Source organism: Ascaphus truei, chromosome 1 (assembly GCF_040206685.1).
Source record: "Ascaphus truei isolate aAscTru1 chromosome 1, aAscTru1.hap1, whole genome shotgun sequence".
NCBI classification, from domain to species: domain Eukaryota; kingdom Metazoa; phylum Chordata; class Amphibia; order Anura; family Ascaphidae; genus Ascaphus; species Ascaphus truei.
This window is the reverse complement of record NC_134483.1, coordinates 42,859,118-42,883,557: the sequence shown is the minus strand read 5'-3', so window position 1 is coordinate 42,883,557 and position 24,440 is coordinate 42,859,118. Positions and strand designations below refer to the sequence as shown.

At 42.4% G+C, this 24,440-nt stretch overlaps 1 protein-coding gene across 1 annotated transcript in view; it reads left to right on the top strand.

Moving 5' to 3' along the window:
• WDR7 (WD repeat domain 7) overlaps positions 1-24,440 on the top strand; it is a 389,063-nt gene that overhangs the window by 23,840 nt on the left and 340,783 nt on the right. The window contains exons 4-6 of the mRNA XM_075586908.1: positions 11,188-11,957; positions 12,971-13,059; positions 17,483-17,569. Coding sequence (XP_075443023.1) covers positions 11,188-11,957; positions 12,971-13,059; positions 17,483-17,569 — 946 coding nt within the window. The remainder of the gene's footprint in view (positions 1-11,187; positions 11,958-12,970; positions 13,060-17,482; positions 17,570-24,440) is intronic.

Below are 24,440 nucleotides of genomic sequence, written 5' to 3'. Positions count from 1 at the left end.
GCGGGCAGCACTACCGTGACAATATGCAGAGCCCAACTGACGCAGACCAGATCGAGACTGATGAACCTACCATAGACCAAATTCTCTCGGCCCTAGTGGTACAGAACCAAACCATGTCCACCCAGATCTCTGACCTAGCTCAATGGCTAACCAACCTTTCTCTCCAGGGTGCACCACCTAGCGTTTCCTCCCCGTTTCAGCCCGGATCTCTTGGCGCAGCCACACCAGAGACCAATATACCCGCACCGAAACCCTACGCTAGCAATCTGAAGGCCTGCCGCGGATTCCTAAACCAGTGTGAGGTCCAATTCGAGATGGCGCCTCTTCAGTTCACCACGGGACGTAAGAAAGTGGCGCATATGTACTCCCTCTTGACTGGTGGCGCCCTGGCGTGGGCTTCTCCGATTTGGGAATTACGGCCAGAGATAACTCAAGACTATGCTCTCTTTCGTCAGGAGTTTCAGCAAGTGTTTGACACTCCCGCACGCCAGGATATGGCCTCTTCTTCCCTTCTTCTTTTGTCACAGGGGCACCCGTTCCGTGGCCAGATATGCTCTGGAATTCCAGACCCTTGCAGCTGAGACCCGTTGGAACCAGGAGGCACTCATCGCCGTCTTCTGGCAGGGGTTATCGGATACAGTAAAGGACGAACTCGCTGCTCATCCCAGGCCAGGAGCGTTGGAGGAACTGATTGCCCGGGTATTCGGATGGATCAGCGCCCCCCAGGAGCGACGCTCAACGCCAACGTCCTCGTTTTGTGCCTTTGGTCGCCCCCTTTCCTAGGTTTCTTCCGGTTCCAAGACCTCAGTCGTCCCGGTTCCCAGCCCTGGAACCACCGGAGCCCATGCAACTGGGTACTCAACAGACCCGGCCACCGATACAACAACTCCGAAGGGACCGTGGGCTGTGCTATTGCGGATCCCCTGAACACCTGGTTCGGAATTGTACCCTGTGTCTGGGAAACGACTCCACCCAGTAAGTATAAAAGGGCTATCCCTGGGTGCCATTTCTCCTTGCCCCCTTTCCAGTGATGAGCTCCCAAGAAGCTTTTTCATTCTGGTGTTGATTCCGGCGCAGGTGGGAACTTTGTGGATCAGGAATTCATGAAGCTTAATAATATTACTCTCATTAGGAAGAGAGTACCCATCGGACTAGAAGGGATCGACGGTCGACCCTTGAACCGGCCTTCATTTCTCTCGAGACGATTCCCCTCACCTTATCTTCCACCGATGGCCACACTGAAACCCTTACATGGATGTGATTCATTCCCCCGGGACCCAGGTAATCCTTGGTCTTCCCTGGCTCCAGCAGCACAATCCCCGTATTCACTGGAAGGCGTGCACTCCTATACAATGGGACCCAAGACCGAAGGAGTTACTCATCTCTAGCACCATTCCTCCCATGCAACACGCGGGGATTAAGGTTCCGTCAACTCTTAAGATCGACCTACCAGAGGCCTACTCCGATTTCCTGGACGTCTTTTGCAAGACTAGAGCTGAACTTTTGCCCCCCCACGACTGTCCTATCGACCTGATTCCTTACGCCACACTTCCTAGATCCAAGTCCTGTCCTCTCTCCGTTCCAGAGACCAAGGCCATGGACGAATACATCCGTGAAAACCACGAACGGCTTCATACGCCATTCATCCTCCCCTGCCGGTGCCGGTTTTTTTTCTCGTTAAAAAGGACAACTCTCTCCGACCTTGCATCGACAATCAGGGCCTCAAACGGATCACGGTCAAGAAACGGTACCCCCTCATATCCGAACTGTTTGATAGACTCCAGGGGGCTAAGATCTTCACGAAATTGGACCTCCGTGGGGCGTACAACCTTATTCGTATTCAGGAGGGTGACGAATGGAAGACCGCCTTCAATACACGTAGCGGTCACTACGAATACTTGGTGATGCCCTTCGGGCTCTGTAACGCCCCAGCGCTCTTTCAGGACTTCATAAACGAAAAATTTTGAGACGTACTCGATTCTTTTGTTATCGTATACCTAGACGATATTCTCATCTTTTCCAGCAATCTCCAGGATCATATTCGACACACCAGGCTCGTCCTTTCCCGCCTCCGTTCCAATCACTTGTACGCCAAAATGGAAAAATGCCTTTCTTCTGTCCTCTACGCCCTTCCTTGGATACATCATCTCTAACAAAGGTTTCTCTATGGACCCCGAGAAACTCAAAGCCATTCTCAACTGGCCACAGCCCAATTCCCTCAAGGCTATTCGATGTTTTTCAGGCTTTTCGAATTACTATTGAAGGTTTATTCGGAATTTTCCCACCATAATTGCACCCATCACCGCTCTCACGAAAAAAGGAGTCGACCCCTCAGCTTGGTCTCCTGAGGCAGCCTCAGCCTTTGAAACTTTAAAACGTACATTTGTTACCGCCCCTATTCTTAGACATCCTGACACGAGTCTGCCCTTTATCCTGGAGGTTGATGCATCGGATTGCGGTGTAGGAGCCGTGCTCTCTCAAAGATCTTCCCCGCAAGACCAGTTGCACCCCTGCGTTTTTTTCTCAATTTTTTTTTCCTCTGCTGAGAAGAACTACGATGTGGGCAATAGAGAACTGCTGGCTATTAAGATGGCTCTTCTGGAGTGGAGACACCTTCTGGAGGGGTTTAGAGAGCCAATTTCTATTCTTACTGACCATAAGAACCTTCTTTATATTGAGACTGCACGTCGCCTGGGCTCCCGCCAGGCTCGCTGGGCACTCTTCTCCAGATTTAAGTACACCCTATCATACATCCCGGGCACCAAGAACGTAAAGGTGGACGCCTTATCTAGACAGCTCTCCCTGGAGGAGAGACCCGAAGAAGTTCCCGAGACTATTCTGCCCAAGGGACTTATAATTTCTGCGGCCTCATTCAACATTCTGGACAAGATCCTTAGGGCTCAAAGGAACATTCCGGGTGGTCTAGAGGTACCAGAAGGGAGTCTGTATGCTGCCCATGAATTTCGTCCCAAAATCTTAGAGTGGGGTCATTCTGCCCGCTCTGCAGGACATCCCGGCTTCCGGAGAACCCTGGACCTTATCCAACGTACCTTTTGGTGGCCTAATATGGCTAGAACCATCCGGGAATTCACCAGCGCCTGTCCCACTTGCGCTCAAAGCCCTCCGACAGAAACCCTCTGGCTTACTTATGCCTTTACCTATTCCGGAACGCCCCTGGTCCCATATCTCTATGGACTTTATTGTTGAATTACCTAGATCTAAAGGGATGAACACCATCTTAGTAGTGATAGATCGCTTTTCTAAACGGGTACACTTTATTCCCCTCAAGAGCCTGCCCACCTCACCCACCCTTGCGGACATTTTTTTCCAAGGAAATTTTTCAGATTCATGGGATTCCCTCTTCTATAGTTTCTGAAAGGGGCTCCCAATTCGTATCCAGGTTCTGGCGGGCCTTCTCCAAAAGACTCGGTATTTCACTATCTTTTTCCTCAGGATATCATCCTCAAACAAATGGACAAACGGAGAGAGTCAACCAGAGGTTAGAGCAATATCTGCGTTGTTTTGTGTTCGAGACCCAAGATAACTGGTCGGAACTGCTGCCTTGGGCAGAGTTTGCTATTATTTCCCTGAAGAACGAGTCTACCTGCGAATCCCCATTTTTTTTATAAATTACGGATTCCATCCTGCTAGCCTTCCCATCTCCAATACTCCCTCAGGAGTGCCGGCTGCCGACGAACGGATCTCCTTACTTCAGGACTCTTGGACCAAGGTTCAGTCATCTCTCCAGGAGGATGCAGGAAGGTTCAAACTCAAGGCTGACTGACGTCACCAAGCTTCTCCCAGATACAAGCCAGGGGATAAGGTCTAGCTTTCGGCAAAAAATATTTGACTAAAAACTCCTACCCCAAAATTGGCACCTAAATTTCTGGGACCCTTTTCCATACTGGAACAAATTTCCTTCCGTCTACAACTTCCACCAGCAATGAGGAAACCCAACGTTTTTCATACCTCGTTATTGAAGCCTTTTGTACAGAGTACTCTCTTTCCAGATTATTCCCGTAGACCGACCCTGTGATAGTTCAAGGACACGAGGAGTACGAAATAGTCTATAGTGGACTCACGTCTCTCCAGGGGTAAGGTCCAGTTTCTCGTCCACTGGAAGGGCTACGGTCCTGAGGAACACACCTGGCTTCCCCGAGGTCATATTCACGCCCCATCACGCTTAAATTAGCTTTCATAAGAAGAATCCGTTAAAGCCTTGGAAGGATTGTCCAGAGTCCAATCCTCGAGGGGGGGTACTGTCAGGAAGCAGGGCTCACGCAACACCTCCTTACCTGTCTCGGTGGTTGTTGCTGCCGCCCCTCGCCTCCCGCTGATGTATCCTCGGCGTGGGACTCGGCGATCCCGCCCGGCACTGGCTATTGCGGCCGCCATCTTGTCGGGGCGCGCGTAGGAGGATCTTACACAGCGCGCGCCTCCATCAGTAGTTTTTTCACCCCTCTGGGCTTCTAGCCACGCCCCCCGTGTACAGCTGCAGGCCCGCTCCGGCTTTCACACTTCACAGCTGATCACAGGCAAGGATCACAGCCTGCACAAGTCACAAGGCGCTCCACGGCACACCTCCGCTCCGCCTCCTTCCCTGATTGGTCCTTCCACTTATATTACCCGTGTGCTCCCTGGAAATCATTGCTCTGCATAGCTTCTGCTAGTTGGGCTAGTATTAGTGTGTGCTCTTGTTCTTCATGTTCTTCAGGTTTGACCCGGCTTGGCTTTGTACTCTTCCTCTGGCTCTGGACCCCGGCTTACTCCTCACGACGCAGTCTCTCTCCGCCCTTCGATCTCGGCTCGCTCCTCTACCTCCCGGACCTCTGGCACCCTCGACCCCCGGCTACGGCAATCACCACAATTCTTCTACCTCCGGACACGGCAAGTACTTTTGGTCCCCTTACTAAAGACTCCTGGCCTGGCAACTAATTACCACACTCCGTACACGCCCCTCTGCTGCGGGTGCGTGGTATTATACTTTCCTCCTCAGTCTTGGGATGGGTCTGGTCTGCGGGCAGCATTACCGTGACAGTGATGTGTTGGAAACACAAACACTGAAGGGTAAATTCTGTACACTCTGAAGTGCCTGTTCAGGCGTTTTTCTGATAAAAATCTCCATTGAATTTAATAGCGATTTTCACTCGTTACTGTCCCAAATGGGGACTTCAGAGTATATAGCATCTACCCCATAGGGACTCATTTAATAAACCTCAAAGTGGTAATCTGCCAAAAAAAAAGCATTGACCTAAATGGAGGTGTAAACTACGCTTCGGGGTCTATTGAACTAGTCTATAAATTAGTTAATAGTAGCTATACTTTTTGCTGGTAAGAGGCACATTTGTGATAAATAAAATGTTTTTCAAATGTAGTATATATATTGTATTCCTTAAAAGACTACAGTGCTTGATCTGAAGACATACTAAACCTGCTAAATATTGGTTTAAACTTCTCAAGTACATTTTAGAAAAGTTTATCCGGATTTACAGCTGCAGCGGCCGTTATTCAAACAAATCACGCGTTGTGTATATCGGAATACCGATGTCATGACGCGGGATGTCTTCCAACCTTACCGCCTTAAGACGTGAGTGCAGAAAATGGCATTTTAGAGTTCTGGTTTTTAAAGACCTTAAATTGACACACTAGCTCAGTAGCACAGTACTATACACATTACAATTCATTCATTTCATTGCACCCAAAGAAACAGAATCCAAGAAATTCAGCAAAGCAATCGCGATGAGCGCATGTGCCTGGGGCGATTGGCCGCGTTCATGCTGCGTGGAGTACAGCAGAGCATATGAAATCGGCGCCGTGATTTCTTTGAATACCAGCCGCTGCAGCTGTATGTTCTAGAATTAAAATATCTATCCTATCTATCCTATCACAGCCTGATTCCCAAGGTGGTGCTTTCATTTGGGAAAACTGCAATATTTTTGTATATTCTGCAGTGTGCTGCAGTAACCTCGCTGCTGCCAGCAGGAGGCAGCAGGTATCTGTTTTCTGGCTCTCCTCTCCCTCAATCCTCTCTAGCCTGAAGACACAGACCTGTGGGGGATAGATTCATGGCCGTGCGATACGCGTGGATAGTGAATTTTTTTTACAATCGCACTTATCACATTTTCATGAGTCTATCCCTTAACCTTCATAATTTGGGGTAAAGCACCATGACGCCAGCTGCTCTTTGTCATTATATATCTCTCTATATCCCTAGTAATATCGTACATGGTTTTATTTTATTTTTTTTAAATCAGTTCTCTAGTATTCAATAATACTTTTACCTTTTTTTTTTTTTTTTACAGCTCTTAATGCCAGTTCTTTATGAGGTTTTTTTTTAATATATACTGATAATCTTTTGATTTCTAAACACCTCCCCAGCAGTGTTAGATCTTTGTAACACCTTCCTGTTTGTGATAATTTGTTGCCAATATTCCCAGCAGTTTGAGCTGCAACCTGTAACAATAATGATGCCGTAGTAATATAAGAATACATTGTCGCTGCTGAGTTACACTGACTGAAGGATTGATTTGAAACTGAAAGACAGCCATTTAGTGAACCCTGGGCAGCAAGATTTTGCTGATCAATCACTGGAGAACCAATCGATCGGCAGCTTAGGTAAAGGTGATCAAAGGCTGCATATATTAAACAAAAAGCTTTTTTTGAAAATGTTTTTTTTTTTTAAGCTGCTTTTTTTAAATTGCAAGAAAAATGCTGTCATTTTATCAAGATTTGCAAGTGTATGTAAGCAGTATCCATATGTACGTGTCTATTTCTGCTCTGTTTCATTTAGATTCAACCTAGCGCCACTGAACAGAGACTTCCTTATATCTATGAATGTTTGTGTCTGTTAAATATTATATTTGTAGACCTGAGCTTTTGTATGTCACTATTCCCCCCATCCCCTCTTTGTACTGTGCAGAGGAATATATTAGTGCCCTACTAGCAACTGATAATAGCGCTACAGCAGGCATTATATTTCTGCATTAATGTGGTTTGGAAGCTAAATACTTATATTTATCCAAATGGCGGAAGCCAGTTTATTTTTTTTTTTTTTTTTTTTTTTTTAAATTAATGTAGCTTTGTTGCTACAAAGACCTGAAACAAATGATTCATGCTAATTAAGAGCTTAACAGAGCATACATCACATTTCTCTAGGACTAAAATCTATAGGAAAAGGACACCTATTCAGTTTGCCACCGATCAACCTTACTGTAAACTTGATGTATACATCAATAAAAAAGTTGTTTTGCAGGCATTTTTTATTTAAAACATATTTTTTTTAGTAACTTAACTTTGAGAAGTTGTGTTAATTTTTTTATATGTAAGTGTTATTATATATATATAATGAACAAAGTATATATATATATATATATATATATATATATATATATATATATATATATATATATATATATTTGTGCTAAACCCCACAGTTTTTATATTTTGAACAGACGAGTTACAAGTTTGTTTTTGCATCTTTATGATATGCCAGAAATACGCACTTTGTTCATATCGTCTCCATTAGAATGTTTTATTACCGTCCCATTTTCTGGAAGTCTGTAATTACATACTACAGATCTTGTAGGGTCTTATATTTTTAATAAATAATTGGCTCATCCTGTAAGCCATTTTCCAATGCTCATCTCGAATTGTATGCATTATGTATGTTTTCTTTAGACGTCTGCTTTTCTTTTGGTATCGCTGCAAGAATAAAACTACTGCATGTTTGATAGGGGTTACATACATTAAATTGTAAAGGTACAGTTCAGCGATGCGTCAAAGTGGAACACCTTAAATATGATATTTAACAAAGCATCATTATTTAAACTATTTTTGAAGAATATAATTCCAGAGATGATGGAACATATAATATATGCTGCTAGGGGCTAATCAAGGTTCATATCTAGCGTTGAAAAGAAAAAAGTGGCAGCTTTGCAGTGAATGCTTATGCCTCAGGTTATATTTAAAAGCTCATAAAGTCAATTTTTAAGGGCCATATTAGTCTTTGTTGTACATATAAAACAAATAAAATGTCAGGAATAAGTGATGCATAGTATTCCATAATGTTTCTCTGCTGCTAGGACCTGAGAGACTCTTGGCAAGCCATACATTGGGCCCTGATAAAGGTGCTAGCCTTCCAGAAAACATGGTACACTTATATCAAGGGCGGCCAATGCCAGTCCTCAAGGGTCACCAACAGGTCAGGTTTTCAGGATATCCCTGCTTCAGCATTGGTGGCTGCCAATGTGCCGAGTCACCTGTGCTGAAGCAGGGATATCCTGAAAACCTGACCTGTTGGTGGCCCTTGAGGACTGGAGTTGGCCGCCCCTGACTCTCACTATCCAGAATTCACTTTCTTATCTTCCCTTCCTTACCAATAAAAATAATATAATACTGAATGTAGCAGGAAGCGGCGACCCCTTTGAAATTCCATTTTTTGTTCGTTTTAAGTTATGAATCGCATCTATTTTGGGGCAGTGACACCTTCTATACTATGTTCATGAACATCTGCCCCTAAAAATCACATGCTTCAGCACAGTATATAATCCTACAGTACCCATCATGTCCTAAAAATTATAACCCTGGTGGAATTTATGCAGTTTCTTGTCCTTATGGCTTTTCTTTGTTAAAAATAAGTTTGAACTCCTCTCAATATACTTTTTGAAAGGGGGACCTGCAGTTAAGGAGAAGGTAGATAAGTGGATTAATGGCTTAGAATAATGTTAGGTGGGGCGATCTGTTTCCCATTCAATGCCCAAACAACGTTTACCGCTGCAAAACCAGTGCGAGTAAAAATCGCAAAGGCTTTAGCAGCATTTAAAATGTAAGCTCGAACATCTCCATTCAGAGCGCACAGCCACTGTTTGTTTATTTTCTCTGTAATGCATATCGTTAGGCGCTGAATAAGGGATCACCACTAGAGGAATGAGAATGCTGCACTAATTCTACTTTACTTTGATGCTTTAAAATATTCTCCGTAGCGGCGATAGTGACGCTGCAGAAATTGTGTTTCGACCAATGTTTTGTCACATCAAATCTGTTGGCAGTAAGGTCAAGTCTTATTCAGGTGACAATTGTAACGAATTGCAATTTGTAAACGCACATTGTTTTTTTGTGTTTTTTTTTTAACTGTAGACTGGGATCTTCTGTTCTGTATTGCTGCGATTCATATTTCAGCCTTGCCTCTCTGCCAGTGGGAAATGCCTTGGTATATAATGGTAATGTAGTAATACGAGGGCTGCTGTGTTAACCTATTTAGGCCGGGTCTTCCAAAGCCGGGATGCGGGGTATCGCGCCCCGGTCCGGCATGAACTGTCCTTTAAGTCACTAGCAGTTAACGTCAGATGAGGCATGCCCTGCATGGCGGCTTAGTAAGTCCTGGCCTTCGTGCTCAAGTTGATATGTAATGAAGGTGCCAACATTGTTCCGTGCCATCGTATCTGGGTGTGCAACATTTGGACAAAGCATTGCGCTGTATAACGGCTTTGGTGAAAAGGATCCATCCTCTGATTTGTCCTCTTAGAATTGCTAAAAACCCTAAGGATGGCAGCACCCTTTGTTTACCTCGGCCTCCTTCCCAGCTGCTGCTTTCTGTCCTGTAGTGCGGCTTATAAAGGGCACAGGGGTCAGGAAAGACGTAAGTTTCTTGCATTAGCGTGCTTCTCTTCCTTTAGAATGGGCTTCGTGTCCATGCTAAGCTGCTTTCTTTTTCTGCTTGAGTTGTACCCTTCTTGCCCTTTGTAGTGCTGAACAGGGCCATCACTTTTTTTCTTCTTCTTGGTTTAGAATGTGCAAGCTAATGTGTCGCCTGTAAACTGCTGTTCAATACTTTGAATAAATAGTTTACTCAGGCAGTTTGTGTGCACACTGGTGTTGGTTGCCATGCTTTTTGACATTTCCATAACCGTATTCATTCATTTCAAAATGCAGATGTTTGTTTCATCAAATAACGTGGGAGAGGACACAATAATACTAAACCACTACGTAGATGGGTAAAAAGGAAAAAAAGCAGGCACACCAAATGGTATAATAAATGTCTTTACTAGCGTGTATGTATACAGTATATTCATACAGTATATATTATAGTGTGTGTGGGGGGGGCTTCATCCAGGGGTGTGTGTTTACATTATTTTTTTTACTCCAAGAAACACAAACTTGGTCTAATTTTTTAATTTTTTGGGGTCATTTCTGCAATCTGATTCCATTTTGGGGTTTCCTCCCACATCTGTTCAAAATAAATGCGTGTGTTTTAGTTGTCCGCGTTTGTTATAAATTGGGATTTAAACCTTCTGCCTATGATAAATGTTTAAGTGCTGGAGTCGGGACCTTGACCTTTGATTGCTGAAAGTTTAAACAGTCTCACTGTGACAACACAAACCCTAGTGAAGGACTTATTTCCGACCGCATGTTTATGAAGAGAAAAATCTATTTGTATACAAAGTTACTGCACTACTATCGCATTGTAGGTTGGGGCACAAAGTTGAATAAGCAGTGATCATTTTCCATGCCTAATCTAATGTACCTTTTCTCTGTTGTTTTTGGCAATCTGTCTTGATCATACAAGTGACTGCACAGGTTATCAGCCCTGATCATTCAGCAAAAATGTAGATTGGGGCTGATTTTATTTCTATACCTAAAGTTTAATGTGTATGCAGAGTAAGGTGACTTATTTAAAGATAAATGTTTACTTCATGTTTATTTATAGCAGAAATCTCGTCTCTGTATTTGCCATTTCTGAGCATTGGACCCAACGATGCTGCCAAATCCTAAAAAGTACAACGCCGGTTAAGGAAAAGACTTCAGGGGCAGCACTGTTACTATACTAAGGAGAGGCATTTCCTATTTAGCCATTAGTGCTTTTATATATTTGTGAGTTAATAAATCAATCTCTGCTCTATATAAACAAGCTGGAGATGTTCTGGGAACAAGTGAAATAATTATTTCAATGCTCAATGTTTCAAATGTTGACACTTGAGCAACAATTTTCAACATACTGACATATACCAATAATGACTACTAGCCGAATAGTCACAGCGCGCGTGTGTATATATCTTGTTGTTTTTAAGTAGAGTTATATTTTAACATCTAACTTTTAGCTCTTGAAATATGCAGATACAGGTGACTTGACCTAGAAATAATGAAAAACCAGTGTTACCTTTTTTTTCTCACTTTTTTTTTTTTTTGCAGGGGAATTTGCCTAAATATTCTCATAACTCCCTGATGGTTCAAGCAATAAAGACCAATGTAACTGACTCGGACATACACCTGCTCTTCTTTGATGTAGAAGCCCTAATTATTCAGCTACTCACTGAAGAAGCCTCCAGGCCAAATACTGCACTTATCTCCCCAGAGAGTTTGCATAAAGCATCTGGCAGTTCTGACAAAGGCGGCTCTTTCCTGGCTGGTAAACGAGCAGCAGTGCTTTTCCAACAGGTCAAGGAAACAATCAAAGAGAACATTAAAGAACATCTCCTTGACGATGATGATGAAGATGAAGAAGCCATGAGACAGAAGAGGAACGAAACTGACCCAGAGTACCGTTCCAGCAAAACCAAGCCATTAACATTACTAGAGTACAACCTAACTATGGACACTGCAAAGCTCTTTATGTCTTGTCTTCATGCCTGGGGCTTAAATGCAGTACTAGATGATGTTTGCCTTGAACGCCTTGGGATGCTTAAACCACACTGTCCTGTTTCCTTTGGCCTACTCTCAAGAGGTGGCCACATGTCACTAATGCTTCCAGGATTTAACCAGACAGTTTGTAAAGCATCAGATGGAAATGTAGGTGTTGGAAGAAAAATGTCAATTGGTGAAGGAATTGGGAAGGGCACTTATGGAGTGTCACGTGCTGTCACCACTCAACATCTCCTCTCACTAATATCCTTGGCAAATACCTTGATGAGCATGACCAATGCCACATTTATTGGAGATCACATGAAGAAAGCGCCACACAGGTACAAAACTAGACGGGCCCTAAATCAAAATAGTAATCAAATAAAATACATATCTAAAAACGTCATTTATTTTTAATATTGGATGGATTTGATGGTTCAGCACAGTTTACATTTAAACATTTATTAGATTATTATAGATACTTGCATCTCTCTGAAAGAATACACGGTTAGCTCACATGCAATTACCTAAATTACCATGGTCAAACGCTGGTTCCATTGCAGTGCAAACAAGACGGCTCTTAACATCTCTAGTTGAGATCAGTTTGTTTGCAAAGTTGTATTCCACATTTATTGGATGCAATGTACACTTAATGTGTATGGTTCGATGTACAATATGTGTCCTATTTAGCACCAATGCTGCAGTGCCTTCTCTGGCTCCCCCATTTTTTTTGTTCTAGGAAGGGAAGCGGGGTTCCCTCGGAGCTTAACCACTTTGATTTCTGCCCCGGGGACCTCCTAGGTCCCTGAGGCACTTACCAGTAAAAGTAGCCCCAGTACCTTCTGCGTCACTTGGACCAATCAGAAGCTGCAACAGATGACGTTGCAGGTTCCTATTGGCCAACTTTGTGTCTCCGGATGGAAACAGGAATACACTACTTTTACCGGTAAGTTTCTAAAGAGCCAGGGCGTCCCCGGAGCTAAAAATAGTGTGGTCCAGACCCGGAGATATCTGCTTTACATACCGGAATTAAAAGCAAATTGTACTGATATATAAATTATTCTGACTAAACAAAATAATTGGCTGATATAAACAATGAGGCAAGGAACAGTGTATATTTTCTATTACATGTGTCATGATGTGTGAAGTTAAAAATAGTCAACTGTCATACTTGGTGGCTATGATGACTGGACTTGAGGTAGTTTATATATAACGTCAATTTCTTTGTTTTCACCATCAAAATAGGTTAAGTAGAAGAGCCAGCTTTGCTATGGACAAAACTGTTGGATTGAAGTAGACATTTTAAATGTACATTTTGAAATATGCTAATTAATAAGCCATGTGTTTGTTTCAGGCCTCCTAAATCTGGATCTCCAGAATCGATCAAAGGGAAGGTTTCCCCGCAAAATTCCAGCAATGTAATGCAAGGACAGATAAAACAAGGTAACTGTGATACTTATAATTCTTATAATGCCAGGGTTTTTGTTAACTTGAGCACCTTGCTTTTAAACACATTTAGATAATTAGATCAGAGCGAGAGCCTGATAAAAGCAGATGGAGCAAAAACGGTCTCCCAACCCCCCACCTCCCCATCCCTCTTTTTTTTTTTCTTCCTGTTTTGTGGTGTAATACTGTGAGCTATAGCAAGGCACCCCCCCATGGCGGCCATGTGATCCACCATGTCATCTCACATCAAGCAAAGTAGCAAAGCTTCCATCCAGTAGGAGGATTTGTGCTGCTTGCGTCTGATAATATTGGGAGCATGGGCACATTTCCTGTGAACCCCACAGGACGAATTGCTGACTCCTGGCTATTCTGACCTCCAACTACTGGGGCAGATGTTGTGGCACCTTATATAGTGCCCACTGCACCGTTAAATGAAAAAGGTAATCTTCTTAAACTTGCAAATGCACAATTTGTTTAATTTTTGTTCTAAGGGGTTAACGCTATGTCATTGACCGATATTTATTTGTTTTTTCTTATTATTTTTTTCTTTTAATGAAAATCAGACATTGGTGCAGAAGTTTCAATCATAATTTAGTTTGTAAACAAGCAAGAGTCAGAGGATTGAGTTCTTCTCCTTGTCTGATCTCACTGTGTGTTCAACAGGAGCTTGTGCAGGAAAAGCTCTCCTCTCTCCCCGCATCTGTTATCTTTATAGGCTCTTTCACATCCAACTGTTTCCATTAACCTCACTAGGGCCTGTTTTTGACCATAATCCCCCTATTCAGATGCCCCCAATAAAAAATAAAATCTTAACTTCCAATGAAACCAAACCGGCCAAATGTTTGACTTAAACGCGATTACAATGGTTTAAGTTGATTATATGTGTTTAATGACGCCAACAGCATAATTTAAATTTTTTTTTTTTAAATAAACTTTGAGGGGTTACACATTTTGTGGGTATGTTGAAATGCAAATTTCCTGTATAGCAGGGCTCACATGTAGTTTACCTCCACTGGTACCTTAAAATCGCCACTCATCCACTGTTGGGCACCAGCATTGGAAAGACTGCAGCAGCAGAAGAATTGCGTAGGAAGCAGGTCTGTCTCATCCCTCTGCTTCTCAAATTTGCACCCTACAGTGCCTTGCATAGCGCTACTACTTCTGTTTTGGGCACATGAGTCTTGCAACTTTTCAGACCGTTGACTTCCCCACTTCATTAAAATACAGGGGAACCCAAAGCTATGGTATCGATTTACAAAAAGTATTGCCATTCATATGCAGTATTAACAGCAAAACTATAGTATATATCGCCTTATATACTGTTACGGTGTTACTTTCATTGTGTGTGTGTGTTTAAAATGCTAAAGTCCAGCTGTTTAAAAGGGATGATGTTCTACATCAAGATAGTGAAAGATTGATTAGGATTTGTAGCAGCCTTCCCCTGGGATGGATAGCATAAAATGCTAGATACTGAGTGACATGGGAACTAGAGTCTAGTTTGAAGAGCAAGGTACATTTTTGTTCTAGCAGTTTATATTGACTTGCTTCATAGTTCAGTGTGCCTTTATTCATTTTTCAGGTACATCAAATGTTGGCTCACATGAGATTAATGATGGTCTTTAAAATATCTGCAACTTTCTTAATATTAGTCACTGCAAACACATTCTACTTATGCCTATAAAGTTCAGGTTACTATTGGTCTGTGCTGATACCTTGCAGGACAACAGCCCTTGCATTGACACCCGGTGGGCGCACACGTATATTCTCCTCAAGAGCTTCCTAACGAGCCAGTTTCGGAACCAAGCAATGCGTTGCTGAGAGTCCTGGTTATCAATCAGCCCGGCAGAATTCCAGGGCAGAAAATCCTGTTTGTGAAAAGTATGTTTAACCATTTGGGTTCTGCCCGACAGAAGAACATGCCAAGTCTCTCAGCACCCAGATGCTGTGTTCCTAACCTGGCTATGTTCTCCATTAAACCAAAGAATGCTCGTGCTTCAGATAAAATACAAACAGAAATTCCCACTTATGATAAAAACACATTGTCGTCACCTTAAGTGTGTCACTATGCTAATGAATAGCCAATCATTCTCAGTGAAGGATCGCTTCCATCACTTCACGAACACCCCCCTATGGCTTTTAAATCATACTGTATAGCTCTTTTATCTAGTGACATTGCTGTATTCCATATTTGCAGTAAGTCGCGGGCAATATGAAGGTACATTTTTTCCCCCCAAATAAGTGTTAAAAAGCCTTATTGATAAAATAATTCTCTTATTATAAAAAGTATGTTGTATTCTTTTAGTTTTGCACATTAATGTCTATCATTGTACAATTGTCATTTTCTGAAGAGGACCCTGAAGCCCAATCTGTGACCTGTTGATTGCTGCTTTGCATTCTTCCCCCGACTTGACACTTCTAACTGGTGTTTTTGCACAAAAGTAAAGGCAAGCGGATAAGGGACACTAACCATGGATGTTTGAGAACTTGGATTTTGCCATTTAAAGTACAACCCCACAGATTCTGTAGCTTTTGTGTTTTTGCTTCATGTTGTAGTTATTTAGCGGCTACATAATAGATACTTATTTTGAATACATATGCTTTCCCGTGAGTAAGATAGAATGCAAATGTTACCCCCTCCTCCTTAGAATTAAGCTCTTGTTTGTAGTCATAAACCTTGCATAAGGGGAGTTTTGCCATCCTGCCCTCGTACACGTGCCTCTGTGACATTATGATGCATTTGCATTGAATTATGGAAAAGATAGTTTTCATGCAGATGTCCTAAGGCGACAAAGGGAGTGCACTGCATGAAAAGCAAACATCCCCTTTACAAAACATTGTTTAACCTGTGCAGGAACCCGAGCATATTGTCGTTCTGCAGGAGAAGGATTAATTTGAAGCTGGTTGTGCATGACATATGGTAATTTCTCTATAGGAAGGAAGTGTCAAGCAGTGACCTCTAAATCTTAACATTGACCTCCAGTTATACAATGTGTGCACCATAAGGCCCTTCTTGTCTTTTCATATGCTAATTCAGTCAGCGGTGCATTGCTGTGGCTGGAGTTCTTATTATTACTTTTGAACAGTCGGCACATAGAAATACCGGAACTCGCCGCAAGAAAAAAGAGCATTTTATGAAAACAAATGTTTCTTTTGGTATTCTGGTTTGAACCTTTTCCCCCTTCCCTTTATTGATTAACTTTGAAAGTAAACACTATGTATAATACACTTGCATTAAAATGTAATTTCCATTTTTATAACAATATTGTGTAATGGTCAAAAGAAAAAAAAAAACAAAGGGTCAGGGGCACACAAACATAGACAAAATATAACTTCTTGAATAGTCTATGGAGGGTACTTAAAGCTGCAGTTCAGTCAATATCCTGCATGTGTTTTTTTTAATAAATCAGTTCTGTAGTAAGAAAAAATATTTTTAGCATTTTCTGTTTTAAAAAAAACAACTTTTAAAGACCAATTTTCTTGTATTCTAATTTAACAGCCATTTGCTAAGGCACTGCCCCTTCATGTCCTGTAACAAGCCCTGGCACACCCCTTTGTCAGCCCTGCCCTCCCTCTAGCACATGTCAGTGCAGAATTGCTCATGAATATTCATGAGCTTCCACTGACAGACAAGCAGAATATAAACAGATCCCTTCACTAATTATGTCACCAAATTTCGACCTATCAATACATGGAGAACGAATTGACTGGCAGCTATACAGTTCTTTAGGTAATTAGAGATTGCACACATAAAACTATTGAAGTAAAAAAATAAATTAAAAAAAAAAAAAAAATGAACTGCAGCTTTAACTTAGGGGTGTTTGCAGAGGAGCCAGGATCATCATTCCAGCTCATATAAGGTATGTGGTAGAAGGGATCCACAACACATACTACACTGCAATAAAATGTAGCAAAACCTTCCATCTGACACACACAAAAAAAAGGAAAGATTTAAAAAGGGGCGATATAAATGGTCCAGGGTCCTGCTCCTGCTCCCTGTGTAATAGTCAATATCTATAACTATCATTTAACATGGAAAACATTTAATTGGATCAATTATTTTTGTTTCACCTCGGGCTAAGTAACTTTACAATTCTGAGCAGATGAACCTCCTCGGTGTTGGAGAAAGCGGCAGCTCATTGGATAGCAATACGTTATTAACCTTTCTGGCACTGGTGGGATTAAATCAAGGAGGGGAGGGGATTTTTTCTGTTGCAGCGTTTGTTTCCTGCACCTGTTTTGTATTTCTCGTCTCCTGCCTCCCGATGCTACGTTTCCAATAACTGCTTGAGTCTGCATTCTTGTGTTATTGCCCACTTTCTGTTCTGGCTGTTTCTGTGGTAACGCTGATTTGTGTTAACTGAAAGTACCACTGTACCTCATATTCTTCTTTGTCTTTCTTTTCTCTTGTCTCCTCTGCAAGCTGTTGCTCCTGATGCTTCTGCTAGCACTGAAGCCGATTACTCTGGCTCTGATCGCACTTTACATTCCTGTTTCTCGGTCAATGAAGGTATTCTCTCTCTCTGTCTCTCGCTCGCTTTCCCTGGTTTTCCAACTGTCTGCCTTTTTTTTCTTTGCATCTTTGCTTTATTTTATGACTTCTGTGAGGTCTCAAATGTTTTCTCTTTGCAGCTTTCATTCTTTAGAAAGAGGAGTATGATTTTAGTTTTTATTAACTTATATTGTTAGAGCTACTAGTGGATGTACGTCGTAGAAAAATGTAATCGCAGTGTGACGGACACAGGAAATATGCAGTATGAAGGGTCCTATGCCTAAATGTTCCAACAAGTGCATACAAATGAAAAACGTTGGCGTTGTGGCAAAAAAAATAAAATCTAAAACAAAATAATGTATCAAGACCGTGGAGTTACAATTTTTAGAGCAGCGATTCACCCCCTGGGTGTCATTCATAACACCTTGGTGTGTCACATCCCCCAAGCAAATTGTCGCAAAGATATATCTGCAGCAAAGCAAACTGTACGTGGAAAACCATGACATTAAAGTGCCACCCGTGTCCAACAAAAAATATGTATGTATGTGTTCGGACAGTTACTATGCATAAAAAGTTGGGAGCACTACTGGTTTACAGTGTCCTCATATTCAGTGAATGTCTCGAGCTGGAATTCAGGTAGCCCACATGAGTCACTGTACGGATGTAGGCCAATGTTACTGTGCCCGGAGCTGCAGAGAAGTGCAGAATCTTGTGCCTCCAGGGACGGTTAAAGTTTCTGCCTAATGAGGGGAGGGGGGGAGAGGGGGGGAGAGGGGGGTTGTCCGTTCTTCTGAATGGGACCGGCCACGGAGAGATTTTCTCGCTGTTTCTCACACAATTCTTCCAGTCAGAACGTTGTCTAGCTACATCTGCACATCATAAGATTTCTGATCATGTGAAGAGCTGATTATTACAGCTTTCCTAGATCTTCGTGATCTCAATGAAATAGGTGGACTTCCTTTTCCGTACGGGGAATCCAAGAGAGGGATCAGGCCTTTGTGACAAAATATCACACAATTTTTTTTTTTTTTTACACCAAGTGTTATTCTGACCTGAAAGAACCTATAGAAGTAATGTTCTTTTTATTTTGTGACCTGACCAGGACAAATATTAATGGGGTTGAAGAGTACAGCTCAACCCCGTTATAGCGCGATCCGTTACAACGCGAATCCCCTTATAACGCGATGCTAGCGTGGCTCCCAATTTTCGTATTTATGAATACTTTACAACAGCGGTGCGCAAACTGTGGGGCGCGACCCCCAGGGGGGGCGCGACACTGCCGACGGGGGGCGCGGGGTGCGGGGTTTACAGAGGCCCCGTGCGCTTCCCGAAGGCACTTAAATTAAGTGCCGGGGGAGCTGCCGGGCCTCTGTAAACCTAACTTACCGTGGCTCCGGCGGCTTCCTCCCTGTGTCGCCATGGCAGCGCGGCGTCAAAATGACGCTGCGAGGTCATGTGACGTCACGTTGCTATGGCAACGTGACGTCATTACGCCGGAGCGCGGGTAAGTTGGGGTTGGGAGGGGGGCGCGGGAGTGAGGGGACAGCCGGCAGGGGGGCGCAGGGAAAAAAGTTTGCGCCCCCCTGCTTTACAACACGATTATTGGTATCTTAAATACTTTATTGTACAACGCATACAATTGTATATTATTTCTAATGCGATCCGCTTATAACGCGATGGGATTCTTTGGACCCCAAGCACAGCGTTCTAAGGGGGTTGAGCAGTATTATTATTTAACTATCAGGAGAAGGAATGTGTGCTGAAAATTTATAGTATACAGCAGATAAATAGAAATCATTCTTCCATATTCCTTATGGGGCTAAAAGCATAAAATCAATACAAATTCTGACATAGTCGTGGCTTCATATCCATCTCGAACCTTGTTTCTTCTGTTTTTTTCTGGGGTGGGGGGTGTATTTGCCCTCGCATGGTGATGGTACAGCAGCTTACCATTATCGGCATCGATGCAGTACATTCATTTCTGCTTCATCCTGAACATGCTCTACTGTCATCCAGCCTTTTCAGAAGGACTTTTTGTAATAATAGTAATTAAATTGTGTGTAGGTGTCATCAAGGAGTTAGAAACGGTTGAATTTGTAAGGTACAGAGAGGCACTGTTTTCTTGATGGTAGGTTAACGCCATTTTTATTTTACTATACCATACCCGGAGTGCCTAGCATGTCTTTTTTTTATTAGCCTTTGACCGTCACATATGTGAAGGTGGACTAATGATGAATACGTAAATATTGGTCATTTTGCAAAAGTTTTTATCATGACGGTATTTGTCAATATTTAAGGTGGGTTTTTCTAACTCTACTTTATCTGTTAAACACATAGGCCTGTATTTACTAAGCAGACTTTTGTCCTATCACACCTGGGATTGAAAGACACCATACAGCACTTTACAGACCATTCAAGTTTGTGTCTTTCAGCGCAGAAAGTGCCATAAGGCAGAAGAATGTTTAGTAAATATAGCCCAAATGAGTATTTTATTTCTTGCTCCTTCGCAGTGAAACGGTAAGCACACTATGGGGGTAATTAATCGCACTGCTATAGTGCTCATCGGGGGACTTCCATGGGAAGTTTCAACAGACTTGTTTTAATAGAATGAAAACAAAAAAAACTAACCGATGTAAACAAAATGATTAATACTGGAATTTCTCCACAGTGCTGCCCCCAATACTTAAGTGGGTAGGTTGGAAATGTATATACAAGAGCTGTATAGTTGGTATGATGGCAATACATTCAGACAAATGAAAGAAAGCCGCGTTTCAGTACTGTTAGGGATTCAGGTTTTATAACTGAAAAACACCAGAGAAACTGAGCATTGTACACTTCAAGTGAAAATTGGTAACCTGAAATAAGCATCATTTTCAGTCACATTTCGCCCTTTGTAACAGCAAAACTACATAAAATAAAAGGAAAAACAAAAATCTCCTAGTTTTTTTTTCCCTCTCCTCAAACCAACAAAAATGTTAAATATACAGTATACTGTACACACCTTCTTACCTCTCTTGTTTATGTTGCAATTACTCTTGAACGGTTTGTTCAATGAACAGTAGCCACGCTCCGGAAATAATAGTACCGCAGCTTACTAATTCTGCTTGACAGAAATTCTTCCCGTTTTGAAGCCATTTAGCAAGTGTTTCACTTTTCAGTCCCAGAGAAGTGTTCTCGGACATTGTTTCCTCTGTGGCTATTGTGATGGGGAAACAGCTTTCTATAGCTCTTAGCGTGACAGTGGCGCACAGATGGCAGTGTTCTAACTGTGTCATGGCCATCTTTTGATCTCACTAAGGGGGCACTTGAACCCTGTGTTACTTATGCTTACAAATCTGTTACCATCGCAGGTATATGAAACAGTAGGCTTTTTCTTTTGTCGGCAATTTTGTTGGAAGTGCTTTGTCCAAAGTAGCAGTGTATTTATGCTGCAGTCGTTAGCCGTTCTGTGATTTGCAGTGCATCTCGGGATCCTCTTGGGCTGAAAGATTGCAACCTGAAAACGTTTTAATATTTATTCTGGATAAGAAATGTATCAGTTCCATATTACTATGAAATGCGTTTCCTATTGCATTCTGTTGATTTTATTCCCGGAAATCACCTGCCAGGATTCAATAATGTCCAATACGGCTTATTGTACTGCAATCCTGTGTTAACCACCATTCACCTAAATGCCAGTTAACAAAGGATCACTGCGCGATAACCCATATCATATTTTAGTGAGTCGCCCCTGTCTATCTCTCTTCCTCTCCCCAGAGAGGATGACGCCCATGGCCTAAAGACGCTATTTATTACAGTGGGAAATATACTGTACAAACAAAACAAGAGTATACAGTAGGCATTGGAAAAAGCTTTAACGAATATGCAAGCAGCTTAAGAAATTAGCAAAAAAGTTTCCCAAACACAATACAGACATTTTCACTAAATTAAATGTTTTGCATTCTCATTTATTTTTATTGAATACATAAGTGTATGATTCTTTTATTGCTGTTGTTTTATTATACATGTTTGTTTGTAATCATACTTCAATTCCTTTTCAGTACATTATTTCTAGATTCTATGGATTGACATGAAAATTATGATTTGTTTGTTCATAAATCGAATAGTAAAAAAACAGTTATGACTGATTACATACTGTACACACTTATCTATGTACAGTCGAATAACGAATAAAACCTGAGGTTCTGGTATAAAGGTCTTTCTTATTCTCATGGCCTAAAGTCAAATGTTTCATGGACATTGTCTGATTCTTGCTAACTTCCATGAGCTTGTGTAAAATATAAAAAATGTAGACGTAATGCTCCTTTAAAAATTTTTTCGTTACACATGCACTTTTTTCGTAAAGAAAGAGGTGGCGGTATTCAGCGCTGCAGGCCGCTTTCCCGGGGCCCAGGACTATTGTCCACTGGCCCCCCTCCCCCCAGTCTCGGCGGACTTGCGAGACCCCCCTATCCCCTCTCTCTCCTAACCCCCCTCACCTCTCCCCCCCCACCTCTCCCCCCCCATCCCCCCACCTCTTTAGCTCCCACCTCTCTCGCTCCCACAACTCCTCCTCCCCAATGCACACCAAGCCCCCAATACACATAACCACACCATCTCCCCAATACACAACTCACCTCCCCAATAACTAGCACACATCACTTATTTTAGAAACCTGTTGATTGACACGTATGCCTAAACTTTTCTATTCTCTACTGGCTCATTCTATTACTACAGCCATTACCAGCCCCTGAAAATAAAGGGATGCTTATTATTCTGCCACTAGCCTCTTCTTTATAAACTCCATTACTAATGGGGAGGCTTACTGTTGATACTATAAGTGTGTGTGTGTGTGTGTGTGTGTGTGTGTGTGTGTGTGGATATATATCTATATCACCTTTGTCACATTGTAGTCTATCTACCTATAGTTTCTCACCCTTCCATCCCCCTGTTTAATATTTCGAAATTAAAAGCTTTTGGCAGAGGGGGACCAGAAAATGAGGGGGGTTAGGGGGAAGGGGATGTTCCCTGAGAGAACTCGCACAAACACAGTTCCCCCCTCTAAGTATGATACCGGGGAGGAGGGGGAATAGGACTGCTCCGGCCTGTTTGGAGCTGCACTGTTGAGATTATACTCCGCACGTGCACGTGGCGCATTCCTGTCGCTCGCACGAATATGAACTCTGCTTTTGGGCGATGGGGAGGCGTGGCCGTGACGTCATGTGAGCGGTTCGCCCTCATTGGCTGTACCACTTCACGTGACGCGGCCGTCGCTTGGAAAAGACAAAATATTTTGTCTTTCCAAAACGCTGTCATGCGCCTCTCGTGTGCAAGTGCCGTCGCGGCAACTATAATCGCAGCCTTAGCCATGTGTCGGCAGGGAGAAACAAGCAGGGTCAGGGAGTGATTATAATGTGGTTAATGAATGAGTTTGACACAGTCAGGGACAGGTGGGTGTTAACCCCTCTGCTATTAACTGTGTCCACCGGCGCTCTTACTTATAGATTAATATATATAAAATGACATATAAAAAAAAGGAAAGGGATTAACACAGTGAATTTAAAAGAAAACAATTACTTGAAACAATAAATAAAGAATTGAAACTTAATATCTAGAAGATTTTCACATATTGTGTGCCCAAATAAAGAGTCCAATCTTGAATTGCAAAAAATTGGTTTGCAGCCTCTTTACATCCAACCTCGGGACCAGGAGAAACTAGAGACAGGGGATGACAAAAAAGAAAAAAGTGCAAGGCCCATAGAGTAGTAAAGTTAGGTTTATAAGCAGTTAAAAACGGTTATAAACACTCACAGCAGGGTAGTTGGTACAGACACTTCGGTACTAAGAGTGACCGCAGGAACAGAGATACTTTATTCGTCTGCTTGTTCAAGTTAGGTGTATCTCAGCCCTCCTCCTTCACTCGATCGGCGATCTCATCCACTTCCGCGTCAGATGACTCGTGACATCGGCGCGTGTCATCGATCAGGGGTTGGACTACGGGCAGTCACCAGCTCCCTCTCCAAACTCGGCGGTCAGGGAACTCTGCCGTCTGCGTCTCCTCAGTAGCTAAGTGTAGCCTCCCAACAGTCAATAGCAACCAGAGCAATGTCCGCCCTACGCGTTTCAAGGACTCTGTCCTCTTCGTCAGGGAGTGATTGACTGTGTGCAGAAGCGGTCCTGCCCCCTCAGCATAGGGAAATATGTGCCAGTACCGTCGCAAATAAGCTGTGTGTGTATTCAAATTAGTTAGTTTTGCATTTGTTTTCATTTACTTCCCCTGTGGTTGTCAGGTACCTTGTTAGTAGTTGCCTTGGTTGTTTAGGTTGTGACCCTGTCAACCAGCTGTTTCCAGGACAATGCAGAATGCTGGAGATGTTCTGCACTCCTACCCTCCACCAGGCCTCCTCTATTCCAACTTTCTATTTGTTAACTTGGAGAACGACAGGAGCAATAACAGATATTTGTTAGGATTTGAGGATTAGTTAAAGTGCTTTGCTGTGGCCAAGGGCAAAATTGTGAGCAAGACCTTTTTTTTTTAAATACAATTTTTACAGTCATTTTGAAATTAAAAACAGGTGTAGATGTAAGAAAGGTTGAATGTGATCTTCAATAAAAATTAGTTTTGCATAATAAATTTGTGTGCGCGCTTAAGACTGTGTGTAAGTGGTCATATAGAATGATATAATCACTACATAAGTTGGATGAATATAAGTTATCCTTACACATAAATCTATCAATTCCTGTATAAAGTGGTGTGGTTGCTGAAATAATGAAGAACACACACAAACAATTTAGACAATTAAAGGAAAGGTACAAAGCCCAAAGTCTTAGCGTGGACTCTGAGCTACACAAAGCAGCATCTCCTCCACTTTACAAAGGTTCAATGAAAGTCAGCCGTGCCATGCCTCAT